Below are 25,441 nucleotides of genomic sequence, written 5' to 3'. Positions count from 1 at the left end.
AGAGATTGCGTTTTTACACAGGTTTTGTAACAGATTTACAGCAAAATGGATACTACTTCGATTTCAAGTTTTAAGTTCTTAATTTACAACTATTACATTAAATAATTCAATAATGGATAGCTATGAAATAAAACAAATATTTTAAAAGGCTCCAAGTATTTGATCGTAGCCTATGTCAACATTTATTTAAATATCGTCATAATTAAGTTTAAAACTTGAACAACAAATCGTATGACGGAGTCTATTTTGATTTTTCACTTAAAGATGAAAATCAATGGAAATCAATTTATTATTTTGTCAAGGTACATTATGTAACCATACATACAACCTCCTTAAGTATTTGACGTACATCCTCTTCTGTCAATCAAAAAAATCGATCCTTTACTAATAGGCTGTGTTGGAGTTGTGCGATATTTTCTAATACCTTTTTAACGTGGTACTATAATTTGTAAAATGTCAAAGAAATTGCAGATGATGTTGAGATTTGGTCTTATCGTAGTACTGATTACCCAGGTCATTAGTCGCCAAGAAAGAAGTTTTGTCATTACCCAGGTCATTAGTCGCCAAGAAAGAAGTTTTGTCATTGCAATGGCAAACGTTAGATTTGATCTATGGATAATAAGTTCACTGTCTGCAAGAAGTCGCCTAGACTGCAGCAGAACCTGTGAGATCCATAGTACATGTTTGTCTTTCGAGTACACCCCGCTGACCGGTGAATGTCGACTATTTGATACCATTTTTCTACATCAGGATGCTGGAGTGTACGAAATCGGATGGCAGTACTATATCGCATCTAACAGTAGGACCAAAAAAATGTCTTCTGGTGTTATGGATATGATTTTTAAATTTAGTTTTTCTTTGACAATCTTTATTAGAATTCTACATTTTTTAATTTAAACGAAAATTCTTCTTGAGGATTTTTTATTTTTATTTCAAGGGCGCTGTAGACACCCATTTATAGATGGTCGAGACTTGGATATATGTTTTACGTTTGTCGGTTTTCATAATCTGACGGAAGCTAAGGCGAAATGTGCGGCAATCCAGTCAAGTATCATCTCTATCACATCAGATGAGCAGCAGGATTTTCTGACCAGATTAGCTGGTAATGTACTTTTTTCTTCTTTATTTTGTATATGCAATATGGTATTTCCTTTTATTTTAAATGCCATTTATTTCCTGTTTTTGTTTTGTTTCGTGTTGACTTTTGAACACATGGAGCCAAACAACCATTATTTGAAGATCATTATAAACATTTTATTTTGTCATAAATTGACTGATGTGCGCTCTGTCCGGTTTTGAAGTTGGTTCGGAAGTATAAAAAGTGACTCAAACGGGACAAATGCCTGTACAGCAGATATGTTTGAATTTCGTTTGATTTGTCAGCATATGACTATATTGTGTGTGGATTTGAACACTGGAAAACGAAGTTAAATGTTTTTAAAAAAATCATCGTCCATCGATGAACAGTCATGATTTGTTGATTAAATAAGTAAATCAGATGTCAGATTGAGTCTGTGTCGAGAGATTCAAGTTACCTTTGCAAACGCCATGCTATATTGTATTCAGGCTCGAATTGCTTGTGTTATGGCATTTCATAATTCACAACCATATAAGACTGATAAACGAACGACAGTGAGACAGGTTGAGGGAGTTGACATTACATGTAGTAATTCTTATGTCAAAGGCCCTAACAAGATTTTATTTATCTTTTATTATAGGCAGTAGCAATTCGGTCCACCAGTTCTGTTTGTTGTGTAGCACTATGCCTTAATGGCTTTCTGCTTTGCCGATTTAAAAGAATCGAAGAGCTCCCAAGATGAATGTTTTCCTGTTGTTTATTTCCTTTTTCTACAACATTAAGAAAGATAAATCGTCATTTACAAGAATGTAAAGCTGGTGTTTATCATCACTTGCATAGCTTAGAATATAGAATGTTTAAATACATGAAATGTCATCAGCATGAAGAAATGTTAACAAAACTCTACCATGCCTGACCCCCTGTTTGACAATAAACCACGGAGGTTTTGTTTGGTTGACAAATACAGAAGTCCTTGTCTTAACACAACCTAGCCTTAAAGAGTCGGAAATTTTCCTCAGAGTTATCTTTTCAAAAACAATGAAAACACATTGTAAGGACTCCGGCTGAGTGGAAATTGCTATCGGTATTTGTTTTGTCGCCACCTTTGGATATAGGAACATTTAAAGCTCGCTTCCATTCCATCGAAATATTGTCCTATGTTTATATGGCGTGTGGCGTTATACATTTTTGGAGACATTGTATGAAATAGATGTTAGGAGTATTGTGAATGTTCATTAATTCATCTCAAGGTGAATTAAGCAAAACTGTGGCTTTTCTTATGTTTTCTTTTATTATATTGTATTCGGATGTTGTGTTCAATGCCGTGTATTGGACTTCGATGTCGAAATAGCAGGAGGAAATATCCTCCTTTAAATGTTCATCTGAAAAAAGCGGTAAGCGTCCTTGTACAATTCGGCAAAGGTACTTGCGACGCGAAATGACTTGATGTATGGAAATACCGCAAAGTCCATGGGGGCCAAGTCCGGGCTGTGTTGGGGATGCTTAAGGCACTAATACTCGAACCCCAGTAAATCGATCTTTAACTGTGTTGTCTTAGATGTATGAGCGGAAGAATTATTTTGGTGAGGTAAAACTTGATCCAAATGGGCCGCTAGACATGGGCGCTTCTTTCTAAGTGCCGGAGTGTACCTAATTTGTTAATACCGCACCAACAATTTTTAAAAAAATAACATTCAATAATTCTAGAATGCAAATAAATGCATTGTTATTATTGATTAAAATATAGTGAAACATTTTTTTGCTTTTTTCTTTCAAATTAAGAGTAGCAATGATTATTTGATTTTATTTCTAAAGGACACTAATGTTACCTTGCACTAGTATGGAACGCCGGGGCTGTCTTTTATGGGGATTTAACATTATACGCAGTGTTCTCCTCATTATATTTGATAGTATATTCATTATTTATATGAGGTCTTTTTTTACATTATATCGTGTGCATTTTCCATTTTATATAGTACTTCTTTCATTATATGATGTAGTTATTTCACTATATTATGTACATCTATCATTATATGAGTTGCTTCCAACATTATATGAGGTGCTTCCAACATTATATGAGGTGCTTCTAACATTATATGCGGTCGTTCTAACATTATATGCGGTGAACACAACATTATATTATGTACTTCTCACATTACATACATTATATTCATTATTAAATGTAGTATTTCTGTTATTTTGATGATGATGAACGTTAAATATTATGTCCGGTCCTGTTAGCATTCCGTGCGATTCCGAAAATAAGCTTCCAAAAGATCATCATCATAAAGATGAAAGCACATCATATAATACTGTGTCTACATCACAACAAAATGCATAAACTACCGCACGGAATGCTAACAGGACAGGACATAATATTTAACGCTCATCATCATCATAATAACAGAAATACTACATACTAGATTTTGACCCGTGAGTGCACGGGTTGACATAGCATATGATATCGGACATTTACGAAATAGATACATCGACACACAGTATATTGTTGACATTTGCATTACCAAGCATTAAGCCTACAATAATGCTATTAATTTCACTACATTCTGCTGAGTTGGAATAATATAATCTGTGACTGCCTCCCATATACCCGTAATGTAGCAGAAAATCGCATAATCGCTCCAAAACGATTTTGGAGAAAATTAATAAAGTTGCACTGAAAATAACAGTCAAATTGTTCATAACAAACCATGTTGAAGCTGTAAATACCTTTCTTCGAAAAGTTTAATTTTATAATTGAAGAATTCAACATTTCTTCAATAACGTTTTTTACACACCATGTTGACAATCTAAACTCCCGGGATTTTTTTTTATAGTAAATGCATTGTGTTAGAGTTGTCACCCGTATTTTCTTTGATGAACAGAAAAAAAAATTCTAATGAAAATTTATACGCATTTGTTATCCATGCAAATGTGACATTGTGGAAACATAAAATAAAGAGCCTCCCGTGATTTACCGTGAATGTAATGCAAATGCGCAAAATTGTAAAATCCAAAAAATTCAGATGATTTCCGGAATTTTTTGAGGAATTTTCGTTGATTATTAATTAGCGAAACTTGATTGAGAAAAAATAAAAACAAATTGGTATTCTTCAAGAACCAATGATGTTTAGAATATATAAAAATAAAGACAGTACTCTTCCAATGAATTGGTATTAAAACTAAAAAATTCGAATCTATTATTTTAATATAGTAGTATAGATAATAATGAATATACTGTATGTAATGTGAAAAGTACATAATATAACGTTGTGTTCACCGCATATAATGTTAGAACGACCGCATATAATGTTAGAAGCACCTCATATAATGTTGGAAGCACCTCATATAATGTTGGAAGCACCTCATATAATGATAGATGTACATGATATAGTGAAATAACTACATCATATAATGAAAGAAGTACTATATATAATGGAAAATGCACACTAAATAATGTATAAAAGACCTCATATAATGAATATACTACCAAATATAATGAGGAGAACACTGCGTATAATGTTAAATTCCCATATAAGACAGCCCCGGCGTGCCATATAATAGTAATCGTAATTTACTGTCCGTCCATTGAGTACTGCGTGTGTAAGAATAACTCCTTAACGGTCCATAAAAAGAATGAACATATTCGTTTCAAGAGATTTAGTAATTAAAGATTAAGTAATTAAAAAGAACTCGAAAATTTTACAGTAGCAAAAAATTGCAGAATCGCTCCGAAACAATTTTGGAGAAAATTAATGAAGCTGAATTGAAAATAGCATTTAAAGTTTTCACATGTAGGCAAAAAACTGAATACATGGTTATGATGTCCACTACTACTTTAAATCTTGAAAGAAAGCAACAAACGACAAATACAATCAATAAAATAAAAGATAACAATCAAATAGAACACTTGGACAATAAAGGAATTATGGACTGCCTTATAGACTTCTTTGAAACACTATATAAAAGCAAAAGTATTAGTGATGACGCCATTGAAACATATCTTAAAAATATAAAATGCGAAAAATCACAGAAAATGATAAAAGAGAATGTGATGAACTGCCTACCATGCTCGAATGTGAAACAGCCATTAAATGTAGGAAAAATAAATCTCCTGGACAAGATGGACTTACGGCAGAATTTTATAATATGTTTTGGAATGAATTAAAAGACATATATTACGCATCTTTTCTTAAAAACATTGAAATAGGAATTTTACCATTCTCTCAGCGAAATGTCGTTTTATCTCTAGTTTTTAAAAAAGGAGAAAATGACAATTTAAAAAACTATAGACCTTTAAGCTTAACTAATGTTGACTACAAAATATTTGCACATATCTTAGCTTTACGATTACAAAATGTAGCTGGTAAAATTATAAATCGTGAACAAAGTGCTTATATTAAAGGACGATACATAGGCGAAAACGCGCGATTGATTGTAGATGTCTTTGAATATTACGACCATATTGATTTAGACGGAATATTACTATTCCTAGATTTCGAAAAAGCGTTCGACTCCATAGAATACAATTTTATGTTCAAAACTTAGAAAAGTTTAACTTTGGTTCAAAATTTATTGGGATGATAAAAACACTTTAAAATAAGCCCACATTTAAATTAAAAAACAATGGATGGATGTCAAAACCATGTATAATGCAAAGAGGAATACGTCAAGGCTGTCCGGTCTTTGCGTTATTATTTATGCTTGTTCTAGAAATATTAGCAGTTCAGATAAAGAGCGATAACGAAATCAAAGGGCTATCATTTCAAAAAAAATTACGTGACAGACGATAGTATAAAAATGATTCAACATGCAGATGATTGCACAAGTATGGTAAAAGATATTAACAATCCTTGACAAAAGTATTAAAAAACAATTTCAGAATTCTCTAAAGTTGCCGGACCTAAACTTAATATAGAAAAAACAGAATGCCTATTAACTGGCTCACTTGTAAATAAATACGCGGAAGAAACCTATATAAGAGGTGTACGAATTACAAATTCGTGCATTAAATCTTTAGGCATTTATATTGGACATGATAAAACCGAATGTTTTGAGAAAAACTGGACAAGTAAACTAGAACAACTTGAAAGAATTTTAAGTGTTTGGAAAAAACGAAATCTTACAATATTTGGAAAATGTACAATTATAAATACCTTAGCTACATGTATCTCAAATATAGTATACAATACTAATACTTTACAAAACCCAGATGTTGAAATTTGAAAAAAATGTTTCAAAATTAATATATAATTTTTTGAGGAAAAAATGAGACAGAATAAAGAGAAACACGTTAATTGTGAAAATTGAACAAGGTGGTATCGAGATAATCGAAGTAGAGAGTAAATTTTATGCTGCTACAGCATCATGGTTAGATAGGATAGTAAAACACTAAGTGAGATTTTGCAACAACACAATATTACAGTCTTTGTTATTATCAAAACCAATGAGTGTTATCCAAACAATTCCGATTTTTTCGAACTGATAAAGCTACCGCAGTTTTATCGAAATGTATTCAATGCCTTTAATAGTTGTAAAATACAAAAATCGATTGGTAGTGTAATACGAGATGAGATTTTAAGCCAATTTTTATGGAATAACAAACTTTTTCAATACGATTCAAAGCCACTATGTTTTTATAACTGGCTTAAGGTTGGCATATTATATGTTAAAGATATTTTTGACGAAACTGGGGAAATGTATGATATAACATATTTTTCAAACAAATTAGTTAATAAGAACAATATAACTTGTGAATATGTTATGTTAAAAAGAGCTGTCAAACATTTTAGACAAAAATTTGATTGTTCATATGCAAAGTACGTAAATATAAAAAATGATGTACATGTTCTTTTTAAAAATCATGTTACAAAATCTATTTAGATCTACAAAAAGCGATTTTTACTACTCAATATTCATTGATATTAAATTTCAAAAATCGGTCCAAGAAAATAAATGGAATCGAATATTCAACATTAAGGAAGGGTATATATGGAAAAATGTATATGTGTCCAAAATAAAGAATATGTATGAGAAAAGAATAGCAGAATTTAACTACAAACTGTTAAATGATATATTAAATAATAATGTATATGTGAGTAAATGGAATAGAGATGTATCACCATTTTGCACCTTTTGCAACATTGAAGAAGACATAAAACATGTGTTATATGATTGTGAAATTGTCAAACCTATTTGGGAAAAATTGGTTCCTTTCTTAAGTTTACTGTTACTTGGAAAATTATTGTACTTGGATTTTACATTGAAGTCAACGAAAAAACATTGGTTTAAATAGCTTTTGTTGCATATACAATATACAAATATAAGCTGAAATGTAGATTTGATGATGAAACAATGTCAAATCTTAAGTTTACTGTTACTTGGAAAATTATTGTACTTGGATTTTACATTGAAGTCAACGAAAAAACATTGGTTTAAATAGCTTTTGTTGCATATACAATATACAAATATAAGCTGAAATGTAGATTTGATGATGAAACAATGTCAAAGAAAAAAATTCTTTATGTATTGAAAGGAAAATTGAATGTTCAAAACACTGTTTTAAGAGAGATTGAATATATGAGAAATGATATTTATCAAGATATTTGTGATTATTTGTAAGGTTTGTGAATAGTTATCCTGTTGATTGCGTGGACCCTGAGGTCCACGCAGAAAATATATAAGCGAGGTTAAACCGGATGCTATGGGGAAAATTCAGCCTGCGCATGAGCTAGCCTGGTTCCTGTGCGTAATGGGTAGCTCATGGAACTAGGCTAGCACACGTTTATCTGAATCGGGATCGGTAAACAGAACAGAAAAAAAATATTCCTTTTAAAGAAATGATTGGCATGTGATATTAGCTATCAGTATTATTAAATAAGTTAATGTTATGCTGAAACTACAACATGCATCAAATAGCATAATTTGCAATGTATTGTTGTTTTCCGAATACACATGTAACTTAACTTTACTTTTATAGTAGGCGAGACTAGAGTACTTCCCGATTAAATTTTTTTAAGCTTTTAAGTTTGATTGAATAATTATGCCACTGTATAAAATTTTAAATCTGAAGAGAAATGCATCAAGATATGAAATTTTTAATTTACACAAAGCTGTCACTGAATAGTTAACAAAGTAGTGCGAATCGTAATGTGTGCGCTAATAGTAGAATAAACCGAATGTCTGTTACTATACATGCAAACTTCATTCATAGATAGATAATAATTATTTTAAAAGTATGAATCCTTTAAATTCTGAAACAAAATTCCATCGTTTCTAGCTCTCTGCTTTTAACCACTAAAGGACTAAGTGCGGTTTTATGCAATTTTTGCCCCCAAAATCAAAGTTTTAGAAAGAGCTTTAAAATGAGGTGAAAGATAGTTAAAATCATATTGGAAATAAAGGTGTAAAAGGTTATCACCACAGTGACGTCACAATGTAGAAATGACGTCATGAATATTGCATTATTTTTATAAATTGATGTTTTGTAGCAAAATATGGGTGTTTTCCGATGGTTTTTCGACTGAGAAACATCGAGCGCAGGCTTGCTCAAGTACCATATTTTAGTATAATGTGTATAACCATCTGAAGAAAAACATATGTTAAAATCGCACTTGAGCAGACCTGCGCTCTATACTTCCGAATGCAAAATATAGAGCAAAAATGAGAATATTTTCATTTGTTTTGCAAATTTGCGGGAATTGGGCCATTTAGGTGACGTCATAGATACACAGCGAAAGAGCAATGATGACTAAAATCATTATTATAGTTATAGGCATCATCTATACAATAATTTGTGAAGATTTTATTTTAATACGATACTATTTAAAAATTGGTTAAAATCGGGGGCAGATATTTGACCATACCGCACATAGTCCTTTGTACGTTGTATTACGTATACATGTATGTATTGCCCTGGCTTTTTATTTCAGAATTTAATAATCCTTTAAATCCTCGACAAGTTTGTGTATGGGTTATATGCTACTCAGGTGACCGTTAAGGCTTATTGGCCTCTTGTATATTACAATTGTGCCACACTGAACTGTAATGATATTTGTTTTTAAAATTCGATTTGTATGAATAGAAGAAGTATAAGCTTTCATATAACAAGTCCAAGAGTTTAAAATCTACTCTATGTAAAAATCAAAACTCATCGGCCACGTATACTTACTAATTTTCTGCAAACATTACAGTTAAATAGATTGTGATGAGTAAAACGGCATAACACCATATGTTTTTAGCTACATGTATGTAGTGCTGTTACCATAGTAACAGAGGGTAACGATACAAAAATTGAAGTTATGCTTATTTGAGACCATATCGCGAGAAAGGGCAACAATTTGGGGTTCAAAGTTAACGTAACTCGTACTAAAAATAATTTGAAAATGATTAAGTCCTATCTTAACTTATTCGAGTTTTTTTTTGTTGAGTATTTTTTTCGTACGTTTTTGTTTTTCAACACTTTTCTGTAATTTTTCAAGGTTGATGAAGGGGCTTTACTGAGTGCAGAGTATTTGATTTGTTTTAAAATCATATATGCAAAGAGTCTTTTCTGGTTTACGACTTGTTAAACGTAAATTTGATTAATTTCCATTAAATCAATATGAGAGGAAATCAAAATAATATATTTTTCTTTTTAACGAGGCCGGGTCTAATTTGTTCTGCCCTAGATTTTTGGATGAAACTCTTTACATGAATTTCTACTGATATAATTATTATTTTACAATTAAAAAATACGACATTTACCACACCGTTTGTTTAGGGGGTCATCTCAAAGTTTGTTAATCTTTAAGATAGGACTCTATGGGATTTTGCTTGAAATGTATCAATTTTGCATATTTTTTTTTCAAAACTTCTGCCCTAGGGATTTCTTTTTGTGTTCTACATATTAAAGTTATTGCTAAAAGGCATCAAATGGTCAAATAAAAAAAACCTTTTACCTCCTGGTTTGTTCCAGGGGTCTTATCAAAGTTGATTTTTGTAAGAACAATTTCCCGGATTAGTCAGATAATGGCTATTTTTTATTTGACAAAGGCGGAAAAGATGATCTATATAGTATTATTAAAACATTCAGACATATTAAAGTAATAAAAAAATATATAACATCACATATTAAGGGTCATTAATAAAAATAAATGGTTATTTTCTTGAAATATATGAATTAAACTATATTTAGGCGGGTTAAGAAAACGTGACAGAGGGCTAGGCTTGCTGAATCCTCTTCACGTTTTCGACCCAAGCCCAAATATAGCTTACTTCGAGACATTTATGTTTATTCCACAATATAACATTATTTTTACGCATCAAACAAGATATTTTCAACAATTTTCGCTGAATATCTGCAGTTGAAACTATCACGCCATGGTGTCAACCAAGCAAAAAGATGACGTCACAATACAAATGAAACGCTGCGCGAAAGCGTGCGTACGCGTTCTGTACTCGGCCTCGTTAATTAATTAACTATCATACAACTTTGGCATAGAAATAGTTATAGTTTAGAATCTAAGAAGGACTATATTTTTGGCGGAATATCGGCGTAGGAAAATATCATACGTTTCGCAATTCAGAATTGCTGTAGATTAATGAGTCTCTTTTAGGAATTTTAAAACAATAACATTAATGTTGGATTATTTAACTTATGTGAACTAATGATATGATACTTGGATTTCGCAATTTGTTTTTAAAATAAGATTTGCATATCAAATTACATTTTAATAAGCTTTAAAAGTGCCCGTTTTATACTTTGAATTGTGTAAAATAAAACACTGAAATCAGTTTTTCTCTCATATTAAATGGTCAATATATTAGCTTTTCTGTCAATTCATATCTTTATATAAAGTCTTCATAAAATGTAAAAATCAGAAATATTTTAATATTGGAAGCATAAAAAATAATCATAATAAACCTTAGATTACCGGTTTTATTTTTAAAAGGATGGAATGTAATTTTCTCGGTAATAATTTTATAAAAAAAATCACAATAATAGTGCATTTGTGAATATGAATATATGTATTAAGAGGTCCTTAGGGATGGTTGAATGGAATTTGAAGAGGTTTTAAGAACGGATAGAAAACTAGACTCTTGTTGCTATAACAACAAAAAGGTCTTCCGTTCCTCATTATGAATCTGTATTAACAAATCCATTTTTCTTGTAAAAAGAGAATGAATATAATATATACTGTAAAGGAATTCACAAGAAATTATTTCTAATTTAAACAAAACAAACAAGTACTTTCTGTGACGAACGGAAGTTACCCGGGATCATAGTTGACATATATTTATACATTGTTTTGTCTTTACGCAACGTTTGGATGTTCAAGTATTTGTTTTTTATTATATCTCGTTCAGAAAAGGATTTTGTCTAGGGACCGGAAACGGACAAACGGAAGTGATTACAGAAATTGAAAGTGGATATTTTTAGAACATTTACCTACAGTATGTTACTGTACATCACCCAAAGTAAAATGTTTTTTTTTTTAAATTCTGAAGTTTGAAAAAAGCGTTGTTTGCTTGAACGCTTCCAGTGAGAACCGGAAGTGACATACGATCACATGAAACCCGTTAAACACATGTTCAATCAATTGTCCATCATCCAAATAAGTTTTGTGTCTTGTACTCTCACAATTTATGAGATCTCGCGGGTACTTTGATTTTAATTTTTGGTTTTTTTAAGGTGTAGGTGATCTATTGTAATTCTATAGCTTAAATGTTACTTCGATGCTAAATAACCAAAGTATTCTTAAAAATCAATTTGAGTGTACTTCCTGTGACGACCGGAAGTTACACCGGATAAAACAAATAGTGTTAACATTTGTACATACATAGGTCTATCATCCCACAAAGTCGTCACCGTTTTTGAGATCTTGTCAATATAAAGTTAATTGTCTCGGGACAGGAAACGGACAAACGGCAGTGCTCAATGTAAATTATATTAAATATTTCTTGCAAACTTGCCTTTTGTACATTATTTTTCATTTATCTAACTAAAAATATCAAAGAAAAATAGTAAAACTGATAAACAGCTCGATTTTTTTTAACTCTTCCGGTGTGGACCGAAAGTGACGGAAGACAACATGAAACCGGTGAAACTCATCTTCAATCAAATGTCTATCATCCATGAAAGTTTCGTGTCTTGATCACTTATAGTTTCTGAGAACTCGCGGGTACAAAATGTGTTTTAAAAAAGCTACCTAAGATGATTGAGATATCTGAGAAGTGTCTCCGGTGACGACCGGAAGTGACGACGAACAAAACAAAATAATTTAAACATATTTATATACACAGGTCTATCATCGTACAAAGTTTGGTTGTTCAAGTCTTTACCATTTTTGAAATCTCGAGGTGACAAGCTTTTTTCGTTGCGGGACAGGAAACGGACGACAGGAAATGAATTTTGAAAAAATGAAAAAAAAAACAACGCCTCGAAATATTATCATTCTCTATCAGTCCTAATAACTTGAAGTAAATCTATCTAGCCATCTCTGAGGAATCTTGTGGACAAAAAATGGGAAAAATAATAATAACTAGACTCTTGTTGCTATAGCAACAAAAAGGACTTCCGTTCCTCATGCAAAAATCTGCACATAAAAATCCATTTCTCTTGTGAAAAGAAAAGAAATATAATATATACTGAAAAGGAATTCCCAAGAAATTATTTCTAAGTTAAACAAAAGAAAAACACAAAATGTCAATTTTTGAGTACTTTCTGTGACGACCTCACCGGAAGTTAAGCCGTATTATACATAAAGAGCATAGTAAACATAACTTCGTACATTGTTTTGTCTTTCCTCAAAGTTCGGATGTTCAGATTTTTGTTAATTATAATATTTCTTTAAGAAAAGGTTTTTGTCTCGGGACAATTTAAAAAAGAAATTACCAGAGATATTTGAGATGTCTCACCGGAAGTAGATTTTTTTTTACCATGAGTAGATGACATTTTGTATTTCTATTGCTAAATTGATACTTCCATGCTACATAACAAAACATTTTTATAAAATCAAATTTGGGTGTACTTCCTGTGACGACCGGAAGTTACCACGGATTAAACAAAATAGTTTTAACACATGTACATACATAGGTCTATCATCCCACACAGTTTGGTTGTTCAAGTCGTAAACGTTTTTGAGATTTCGTCGAAATAAGTTTTTTTTTTGTCTTGGGACAGGAAACGGACAAACGCAAGTGCTCAATGTAAATTGTATTCAATATTTCTTGTATACTTGCCTTTTGTAATTTATTGTTCATCGAGCCTACTACAAATATCAAAGAAATAATGTTAAACTGATAAACAGCTCGATTGATTCGAACTCTTCCTGTGTGGACCGGAAGTGACGGAAGATAAAATGAAACAGGTTCAACACATCTTCAATCAAATGTCTATCATCCATGAAAGTTTCATGCTTATATCACTTATAGTCTCTGAGACCTCGGGGGAACAGAATGTGTTTTAAACAAAATACCTGAGATAATTGAGATATCTCACCGGAAGTAGAATTTTTTGTTGATATAACATCGCATAGACAACCTATGTATAGATTTATACTTATATATTTATTATATGGAAAAGGAATTTAAAGCGTAAAAATAATTATTTTTGAAGTGCTTCCAGTGACGACCGGAAGTTAAGACGAACAATACAAAATAATTTAAACACATTTACAACTAAAGGTCTATCATCCCACAAAGTTTAGATCTTCAAGTGTTTGCCGATTTTGAGATCTCGAGGGAACAAGGTTTTTTGACGCGGGACAGGAAAACGACCGGAAATGAATTTTGAAAAAATGAAAAAAACGCCTCGAGATATAATCATTTTCAATCATCCTTAAAAATTTCAGGGAAATCTATCAAGACAACTCTGAGAAATTCTGCCGACAAAAAGGAGAAAAAAAAATAAGAAAGAAAGAATAAACACTACAATCACTATAGGGTCTTCCGTTGGAAACGGAAGACCTTAAAAAGAAACATTAAAATCACTATAAGGTCTTCCGTTGGAAACGGAAGACCTTAATAATAAAAAAAACCTTACAATCACTGGAAGGTCTTCTACCTTAATAAACATTATTCAATTGCTTTTTTAAAAGTATATTTAAACGGAAGACTTTTCGTTGTGTTTAACAAACTTCTAGTTATTATCAAACTGATGATACATTTGCATAATTCCGACGTAAGCAGTCCATGGTTTACTGCCTATTTGACAATAAACCAATGTAAAACCAGATTGATTAAGAACCATGGCCAACTAGTAGGAAAATAATATGCTGTTCACTTTGATTATTAAGGTAGCTCCATACTCGTAAAATTCTCTGAGGAAAGTTGAAAAACCGAACTGATTTCGACTTAATAGACGTACATGTCATCAATTGTTAGAAAAAATATACATGTCATCACACTTTTTGAGATGCCAGATAAACATAAACTAAAGCATATTTTAGCATTAGAAATATGCATATTTTTTTGTTAAATCTTGTAGGCAGAAATTTGTTTTTCTTGTTGAATTTTAATGTCAACTTTATCAGAAAACTAAAATTACAAAAATATTTGAAAATTAATCGTTGGAATAAGAAAAACTATAGCATTTAGACATACAACTGAGAGAAAAGTCAGAAAACGAGTTATTTCCCCTTTGCATAGATAAAATATATAAAAATTTGGAAATTTTGTATAAAATTAAGTGCGAAAATATCTTGAACCTACCAATAATTCTAATTACATCCATGTGATTATATTCACATAAAATAAATAAAACTATCTTGCACAATTTTTAAAGAATTCAATGTTTTACAAAAAAGTGTGACATCACAGAACACTGGATCTACTTTAAGTTTAACCTTGAATGTTGAACTCCCATTATAATATTTGAATCTGACTTTGAAAAAAACATTAATTGATTTTGTATTTTTTTATGGTCGTTTAATTTCAGAAACGTTTTCTAATGTTTCTTTACCGGACCCCATTAACAAAAGGCCATTCATTCAAGGATTATGGAACGGAGCTGACTGGAAACAGCCTTCTGAATTGAATGATAGTATATGGTTACATTTTCTGGCATGCTTTGCTCGGTCATAAAATGATTTGTTTGTCGAAAGGTCGTTCGGCGTATGCCGTCTTACCGATTTTTTTGTTCAGATGCTCGAAAATAGTGTTGTATCCGAATGTAATAAGATTGTATGAAATTTAAGTGCAACTTTAATGACTTAGTCTTTTTTCATCTTAGGTACTCTGTTGAATATCCCCTTCCCAGGTACCAGTTACACGCGGCCATTCATTCAGGGATTCTGGGACGGAACTGACTGGATCTTGGACAATGGAACCCCGTTAGTGTACACAAACTGGGGAACAGGTGAACCACAAAATACGAACACAAACCGATACATAAAATTAAGAAAGGGGAAATGGAGGACATCACTAGATTTAAACATTAGACCTGTGTTTTGTAGTTATAAACCATAATCTTGTTTTTGAACATAATACTAGTGTTTGGGTTGTGGAACACAATTAGAAGTTGGTTTATGTTGTTATGTTGTTTATGAAATTTGTTAAACCGTGTTATAAATTTAAACTTTCTCAAGAGTTTGCAATACCGGTAAATGATTCAAATCTATGGAAAAATATATACACGAGAAAAGTCAAAGATATAAATGACAATAAAATAGCTGAATTTAATTACAAAATGCTCCATAATATTCTCTGCAACAATGCATATGGTAAATGGTTAAGGGACAATGGGGAATAACTGTAATGTATGTAAAACAATTAAAAACACTAAACATTTATTATTTGAATGTAAAAATGTTGAACATATTTGGAGAAAATTAGGTTCCTTTTTATTAATCGATATAAAATAGAAACATATTATTCTTGGCTTTTATTTAAAACATAACGACAAGATTGAGTCGTTGAATTTATCAATTTCTTTCATTGCTTATAAAATATATAAATACTGTTATGTTTATACTGATAAAATCTTAAGTTCTAGCATCTCTCGCATAAATAAAACAATGTTTAGGGCAGTAATTGATTCGGACATTTATTAATGGGAAACTCCGTAGTTTATTTATATTATAAGCACTGGCTCTGCTAAAGTTGATATTTGATAGTCTGTGAACTTTTGTGATGTACCTTAATGGATTCTCAGTTAATAAAATGTAGCGTAGTAAACGGACGTGTTTGTATTTCTTAATACACAACAAATTGGCGACGAGGATGTTTTAAGACTAACTGATAATTCCATGGAAATTTTCGTATAAAAGTTACTGCAAAGTTTCTGTAATTAACAGTTTGAGTCATTATTACTAAGATGGCAGGTTATATAGGAAAAATTGATCCCTTTGATGACAGCATTGAAACTTGGACTTCATATGTTGAGAGACTTGAACAATATTTCAAGGCCAACAAAGTAGAGAATGATATGAAAGTACCGGCGCTTTTAAGTTTGATCGGGGGAAAAACCTATTCATTATTGAGAGACCTGACCAGTCCTGAAAAACCGGCAGATAAAAACTTTGTGGATATTGTGAAATTATTGAAAGATCACCTATCTCCAAAACCATCTGTAATCGCAGAGAGATTCCGATTCAATCGTAGGCAGCAACTGGACGGAGAATCAGTAAACGATTATGTGGTGAAGCTAAGGAAATTGGCTGAACATTGCGAATTCGGAGAAAACTTAAACGACACTCTTCGCGACAGGATAGTGTGTGGACTTAATAACGAACAAATACAGGGGCAATTATTATCCAAATCAACTCTTACACTTCAAAAAGCCATTGATATAGCAGTGGGAATGGAGACCGCCTCAAAAGATGCGCAAGAACTAAGACATAAACAAGTAACTGTCAATAAACTCAACCAACAAAGGACGTACCATCAAAAACCTAAGTCGCCGCAGCCAAGTAATTGCATTCATTGCAATGGAAAGAATCATGATTCAGCTGATTGCTATTTTAAATCAGCTGTCTGCCGAAAGTGTAACAAAACAGGACATATCATTCGAGCCTGTGGAATTGCGGGTAAAGGAAAACAAAAATTCAAACCAAGAAAACAAAAGAAATTTGTCCGAAATGTTGACCAGACAAGTGATGACAGTGATTCATCATGCGAAATCGAAAAATTGAGCATTAATTCAGTTATCAAGACTGGTGATCATCCTATACTCTTAAAAGTCAGAGTAAATGGAAAAGAAATTCCAATGGAATTGGATACCGGATCAGCTGTGTCCGTAATATCAGAGGAAAAGTTCCGAGAAATTTTCGGTAAGCAGCCATTAAAACCAAGCAAAATCAAACTCCGCACATATTCTGGTGAAAAACTTAAACCAGTTGGAGTCCTAGATGTAAAAGTTGAACACAATGGACAAAGTGCAGTTTGTGAGCTGTATGTTGTAGAAAAAAGGACATCAACTCTATTTGGACGGTCATGGCTAAAAGAAATAAAACTCGACTGGAAAAATGTCAAAAGCATCATGACGGTTGCCACAGAAAAACCTGAAAGCCAAAGGAAAATTCGTGAAATCTTACAAAAATATAGCTCAGTGTTCGCTGACGGAATCGGTAAAGTCCATGGAATCAAAACAAATCTACATTTAATTGATGATGCGAAAGCAATTTTCTGTAAGGCACGACCAGTTCCATACGCCTTGAAACCAAAAGTTGAAGAAGAACTAGGAAACCTAGAAAATATGGGAATTCTAGAAAAAGTGGACACGAGCGATTGGGCAACACCAATTGTTCCAGTTCCCAAGAAAAATGGAAAAGTTAGGATCTGTGGAGACTTCAAGGTCACACTCAACCCTCACCTAAACGTAGACCAATATCCCTTACCGAAAATAGAGAATATTTTTGCGTCCTTGTCCAATGGAGAACATTTCTCTAAAATTGATTTGAGACAAGCATATCTACACATGGAAATGGAAGAAAAATCCAAAGCGTACCTGACGATAAATACCCACAAAGGATTGTATCGATATAACAGACTGTTGTATGGGGTAGCATCGGCACCATCAATTTGGCAAAGAACTATGGACCAGATTCTTCAAGGATTACCAGGTGTTCACTGCATATTAGATGACATGATAGTCACTGGTAAAACCGATAAGGAACACTTGAGAAATTTGGATAGTGTTCTTCAACGCCTCCAGAAATTTGGATTAAGGGCTAACCTTGAAAAATGTTACTTTTTCAAAGACAGTGTCCAATATTGTGGACATGAAGTCGCAAAAGATGGAATCTGGAAAACAAAAGACAAAATTGATGCTGTATTAAGAACGCCAGCACCTGAACATCTTACGCAACTGAGATCATTTCTTGGACTGGTGAACTATTACAATAGATTTCTGCCAAATCTGGCAAGTGAACTGAAACCAATGCATGAACTGTTGGAAAAAGGACGTAAATTGTCATGGAATGAAAGCCAACAGAAAGCTTTTGAAAAGGCAAAAAGGCTCATTACTTCCGATACGGTCCTGGCTCATTATGACCCAGATATGGACTTGTACCTCGCTTGTGACGCCTCACCATATGGAATAGGAGCTGTGTTGTCACACAAATACGAAAATGGAAGTGAACGACCAATTACTTACATATCAAAAACATTGACAAAGGCTGAACGAAACTATGCACAAATCGACAAAGAAGCACTGGCGATATATTGGGCGGTAAAAAAATTCTACCCTTATCTTTTTGGACGGAAGTTTACACTGATCACAGATCACCAACCATTAACTTCGATTTTTAATCCTTCAAAAAGTATCCCTGTAACCTCCGCTTCAAGATTGCAAAGATACGCTGTGTTTCTGTCAGGATTCACCTATGAAATCATGTACAAAAGTACAAAGAATCACACAAACGCAGATGCATTGTCAAGACTTCCCATGAAGTCATGTGAAAATGATGAGCCAGATGCATCTGATATTTTCAACATTGAACAAATTGAAAATTTGCCCGTTACTGCAATGGAAATTGCAAGAGAAACAAAGAGAAATCCGATGCTGAGTTGTGTTTATCAACATGTGACATCAGGATGGAAAAAGCCAGAGGACACATCTCTGATGCCGTTTTACAATCGTAGAGATGAAATAACCACACAACATGGATGTTTGATGTGGGGTATCAGAGTCATAATTCCAACGAAACTTCGAAAAAAAATACTGGAAACTCTACATGCGTCTCATTTAGGAGTCGTGAAGATGAAAGGCATTGCGAGAAGTTACGTTTGGTTGCCAGGCATCGATAAAGAAATAGAAAACGTCACAAAATCATGTAGTGGGTGTTCAAAAATTCAAAATAATCCAACCAAGGCACCAGTACACCCCTGGAAATGGCCGTCAGCACCTTGGCAAAGAATACACATTGACTTCGCCGGACCATTATTAAATAAGAATTTTCTCATTATGGTGGATGCGCACTCAAAATGGCCTGAAGTTTTTCCAATGAAAAAAATAACTTCTTTTAAAACCATTGAAATTTTGCGTACAGTTTTCGCACGAAACGGAATTCCAGAACAGATTGTATCAGACAATGGACCACAATTTACATCACACGAATTTGACGAATTCATTAGGAAAAAAGGAATTAAACATTTTAAATCCGCTCCGTACCACCCTGCAACTAATGGTTTAGCAGAGAGATTTGTGCAAACGTTCAAACGTAGCCTAGAGTCGATGAGAAATCAAGAAATGTCACTCAACAAAAAGATTGCAAATTTCTTAATATTGTATAGGAACGCGCCTCACAGCGTTACAAATGAAACACCGGCAAAATTATTTCATGGAAGAAATCTTAGGACATGCTTAGATCTGATTAGACCTGACACAAGAAAAACTGTAACAGATAAAACCATGAAAAATGCGGTGGAGGAAAGAGGAACAACTCGTAATTTCAAAGAAAATGACCATGTTATCGTGCGAGATTACAGAAATGATGAAAAATGGATAGACGGACAAATTAAATCAAAATTAGGACCGCTATCATATGAAGTTACAACCGAACAAGGGAGCGTGTGGAAAAGACATGTCAATCAAATGCGAGATTCGAATAAAAAAATCGGTGAACCGAGTTACCGTGACGACCCTACACCAGAGTTCAAAGAGCAAACAGAGTTGACCACCGTTGCGCCATCAAACAAAGAGTGTACCGATACCATACCGACTGAAAACGCGCCGCTAATGAGACGTTATCCGACACGCGCACGTAATAAAACCAAAAGACTCATTGAAGAATGTTAATTTTAATTGTAGACATTGTGACAATATAATAATCATATATACCTTGATTTTCATAACTGTAGATTAGTTTTGTGTTGTTTGAATTACTCTTTATCTTTTATGTTCATTAATTTGAAGGGAGGAAATGTTATGTTTATACTGATAAAATCTTAAGTTCTAGCATCTCTCGCATAAATAAAACAATGTTTAGGGCAGTAATTGATTCGGACATTTATTAATGGGAAACGCCGTAGTTTATTTATATTATAAGCACTGTCTCTGCTAAAGTTGATATTTGATAGTCTGTGAACTTTTGTGATGTACCTTAATGGATTCTCAGTTAATAAAATGTAGCCGTAGTAAACGGACGTGTTTGTATTTCTTAATACACAACAAATACAAAATGTACTGTAGAATTAAATCTCTGCAAGAAACTGAAATAAATGTGTGTAAAAGTGTCAAAAATGCTCTTATTCAATATTCTTCTGTTACGTCTTATGAAATATGACAAACAACGTCTTTTCTCAAAATTTGCTGATACATTGTGATATATACATGTACTTACATGTTTTTAATTTGTAATTCTATAAAGTATTTAGCTACTTTGAGAGAACAGTCTCATGTAGCATCGTCCACTGGGGAGTGTTTGGACTTTTTGTGTTGTAAGGACCCTGGTGGACCATAATTGTCAAATAGTATCAGAGTACTTCTATATTATACATATACTTATACAATGCAATTGTTTGTTAAAATACAATTTACCCATTATATGTATATTCATTGTTTGAAAACAAAATATATTCGACTTAATATACAAGATATCTATGTATTAATCGTCAAATCTAGATTTATGTTTTCCTAACTTATCCTGTATTGTTTACGAATTATTGTTATCTGTATAAAAACTGAATAATAAATATTATAAAAAAAATTATTAATAGATAAGAAGGTGGGGACCCATCGTGTACATTCGAGAATCAAAATGCAAACATTTCTTGAACTGGCTTGTTTCTGCCTAACACTCACTATAACACACACACACACATTAAAATTAGACCTTTCATATCGCTCTCCGTTATGTATGGTTACCTCTCGTGAAAGCGATACTAGTATTTAAATGACTCCTTTGTTGTGTCATCTCAAACTGGGGCACTATTTCAGTGCTACGTATTTGCTAGATAAAAGGGATGTAGCATGATTTCTTATGCACGGAATTGACTTAAAATTTTGATAAGACCCCGACCGTTTTATGCGTACACTTCATTTCCTTTCTGGCTATACGTCTGAATATCACAAACTTTTTAATAAAATTGGCCTGCTTTCTTAAAATTCTGCTTGGTACATATCCAGTAAATTCTATTCATACTTGTTAACTTCAGATCACAACAGTCCTTTTAAATACAAGATACCAATCAAAGAAAATATTTTAACAAACCATAAAACAAGAACTAAAAACATACATGTAACAGTACATATTCTGGTAAATGCAGATGTAAAATTTGATTGATAACAGTTTTTCCATGGAAACAAAAACATATGAAGGTCTAAATAGCCGCAACACAAGTTTACTTTAGTTCAGATGTTTTTCATAAAATATCAATACTCAATACTGCGTAAGACAGACAGTGGTTGTAAAATTCACTATGAGTTGAAACTGAAGCCAATTCAAACATAGATTGCCAAATGTTAAAATGTTACCATCATTTAAAATCATAAACAAACATTTAATCTCTTACTAATAAATTAAAATAAAATCAAATTCAATGTTAAAAAAAGTCATATAAAATCTGAAAATAACATTTGTTAACACACACAAAAAAAAAATATGTAAACCGAACTCAAAACCAACTCTTCGCAAACATTTGGAACCTTGACTTCGTCTACATATTAAGAAGTACTTAGACTTTTGTTCGCATTTTCAATAACTTTGATAACTTTGCTATAGCGAAGAGATCTTCTGGCACTTTTGGTTTCTTGATCAGATGACCCTACAGCTGTTAATATCCAACAAACACAGATAATAAGTTATGCAATAATGTAACTCAAAACAACTTTCATAACTCTTGTAAATACACCTTGGGAATATGCAGAATGGAGATATAAATTTAACTGAAAGTTTTATGTTTGTACAAGTACCTAATACATATCAGCATTCAAGCTTTTGTCAGCTAACACTCCTGTACAATGTAGACCTTAAATCTAAAAATATGAAAGAACATTGCTTGGATTCGTATCTAATAACTTAAAGGTTTAATTTAGCTAATTTAAATACCTTTGAGGATTCACTTAACTGCTATAAGTGATTTATCCATCACTCATTTAGAGACATAAATTTCTTCTTTATTAAAGCATATTATAACTATTACTTGCAAAACATTTTGCCTGTACAATGCCCGGAAGTTCCCTTAAAGAAAGATGTATGACGACTCTAAAAAGTTATTTTATATCCTTATTTTAAAGTCATTCTACCAATTTTGAAACTTGTCTTTAATCATTGATAGTAGCTGATCAAGACAAAATATGACAATCAAATGATTTCTTTAAGAATCATTATGAAAATAATCTTTCAATGAAGATAATACTAATGCCCAATCAATTAAAAATGTAAATATTTCACTCAATTACATTAATTTACATTTAACCGTTCCCAATCTGGAAAACAAAGTAAGGAAATAAATTGCAATGTTCATAAAACCTTCAGGCCTTGGCAACAAGGGTCTTTGTTGACATGTAGATAGATAGTGAATCTCATGGGTCGGTACAATCCCTTCACAAAAATGAACCAACTTGGTCTCTGGTACAGTTGCCTGTCAAAGTACTATGAATGATGTATTAATTTGGTGAATACACATTTATCATGTTTAATTAAACAATAAAATGTTTTCAACTTCCTTAACTGAGAAGATTTAATGTTTAACAAAACTTTTATTTTATGAAGATATATTGAATAGAACTAAATATGAAATTTACCATGAGTATGATCAATCGCGTTTTCGTGAATGACAGTTTTTTCAACGAGTGATTATAACCTGCGGCGATATTAGTAGTCTTTTCTTCCTAGACCCAGGTGTCTTGGACAGATTCCGCTTCATATGATCTTCAATCTGGGATATTATAACTGTAATCTCCTTACGGTACTTAATAACTTTCTTAACTTTTGAGAAACATTTTGTGCAGACACCGTCTGTATTGTCCGGAATTGTTGTCACTTGACAGATTGCTGCACGCTTCTCTTCGCTTAGACGAAATTTTAACTTAGATAACTTCTTTACAGTTGCTTTACTATTCTCGTCAATCTCTTTTACTGTAAAAGAAAAGCCACACAGGTTGCATATGTTTGTGGAGCTGTATATCTTTCGCGGTGTCATGGACGCCGCCATCTTTGTGTTGACGCATCCGACTAAAGCTTGCAATTGGCATTGACCGCCGTTTTCTTTGAAATCAGTCTAATGGACTGAGTGTAAGGATGAAATGAGTTTGTGGTGGTAAGAAAACATTAATATTGAAACAAAAACCCCTTTTGATAGATGGTAAACAGAACTGTAGGGCAAAGTCATGGAATCGTTTAAAACATATGAATATAAATTGCACGGATTAATAGTTCGTTACAAATCACCTGCACACCAATATTAGGTAAATAATCAACATAATTAACAGGGAAAAATGTGTTAAAGAAATTAAAAAGCTAGAAATATGAGCTGCAATTTCTATGTTGAATTCTTAAAAAAAGGAAATGTTATTTTCTTCTAAAATGACAAAAAAAAAATCATGGTTTTTACATTTCTGTTTGTTAATTTTGTTGAGGAAAAGCCGTTAAGAAGCTTTAATTGGAGTAAAACTGAATTATTGTCGTCCCGTACAAAAATTGCTCTGCTATATATTACCTGGAAAAGAGATCTTTCCTTTGACAAAAAATAATGATTTTTGTCAAATCTTATTTATCATTAAAGTCTTAGTTACATGCAGTATATCATACTAACAGTTTTTTCCAGCAAATTAAATTCTAAAAAATACAAAGCATATTGCTATAAAACAACAGTTAAACTTAGAATTAAAAAATATGTTACATTAAAAAATATTTATTCATGGCAGGATTCAGAATAAGATTCAGAATAAGAATAAGATTGAAGAGATCCAAGATAGATTTGTGTCCGAGGCATATTTTAAACAATTTTTATGTGTTCATCGAATGAAATTAAAAGAAAAAATTAACGGTATAGGGATGACTTTCGCTCTAGATCAATACATGCATGGTTTATTACCCAATTGTTAGAAAGCTATGGTTTTAGAGCTAAATGCATGTGTATTTTAAGGTGGCTCTATACACCCACAGTTTATTCTAATTTTCAATAGAAGACCTGATATACTGATCAAATATTAAAATGATGACAGGGATACTATAGGTATTTTTAAAGAATTTTTTAATGTTTTTTCGTGATTTTGTAAAATATTTTTTAAAAAGACAGCTATTTACAAATTGAGAGAAATTTGTGTGTCATATGATGGATATTTCCTTCGGACACATAAAAAAATATATAATACTTCTTAACATTCAAAAATGTTATTATTGCAATTTTTTTTAGTATTTCCCCAAAACAAAATTTTTTATATTTTCTTACTCTGTTGACAAATCATCTGAGAAAGTTACTTGATGTTATAAGAAAATGTATTTTAATAAATGTGACATAAAAAATTGAATGAAAACCATTGCAAATAAACACAAAAAATATTTTAAATTTTATTTGGTATGAAAGTTCCTCAGGTAAGGGTTATCGTTCCTAAATCCCAAGACCTAAACACCTTGGGGACTTTTCATTTCTGAGTTGAAGAAAATTTACTAAATATAATGTTCAATGATATATACATACATATTTCATTATAGACTTCGCCGTGTATACAGTCATTTCATGCATATCTTTTACAAATTTATGCTATGCTATGGTATGCGATTTTAATGATATGCTATGAGATTTGTATGCTATGCTATGAGATTTGTATGCTATGCTATGAAACAATTGACATGAATGGCTTAATGATATGATATGCTATGAGATTTGAACAAAAACGCCTCCATACACAGAAGAGTTTCACACATTTTAAGTAAAATAATAAGAAGCCAAAGTTTACCACAAATCTATTATGTAAACATTTTTTTTTCAAATAAAAAC

General features: G+C 32.1%; 1 protein-coding gene across 1 annotated transcript; it reads left to right on the top strand.

The window, feature by feature from the left end:
* The first annotated feature begins 314 nt into the window (after positions 1–314).
* On the top strand, positions 315–22,231 carry LOC117689780 (uncharacterized protein K02A2.6). Its single transcript, XM_034471739.2, has 3 exons — positions 315–799; positions 938–1,102; positions 15,288–22,231. The coding sequence occupies exon 3, from the start codon at positions 16,371–16,373 to the stop codon at positions 20,292–20,294; it is 3,924 nt and encodes a 1,307-aa protein (XP_034327630.2). The 5' UTR covers positions 315–799; positions 938–1,102; positions 15,288–16,370; the 3' UTR covers positions 20,295–22,231.
* The last annotated feature ends 3,210 nt before the right edge of the window (positions 22,232–25,441 follow it).

The sequence above is a fragment of the Magallana gigas genome, chromosome 8 (assembly GCF_963853765.1).
Source record: "Magallana gigas chromosome 8, xbMagGiga1.1, whole genome shotgun sequence".
Taxonomy (NCBI): domain Eukaryota; kingdom Metazoa; phylum Mollusca; class Bivalvia; order Ostreida; family Ostreidae; genus Magallana; species Magallana gigas.
Note: the sequence above shows the minus strand (reverse complement) of the source record. Positions and strands in the feature narration are given on the sequence as shown.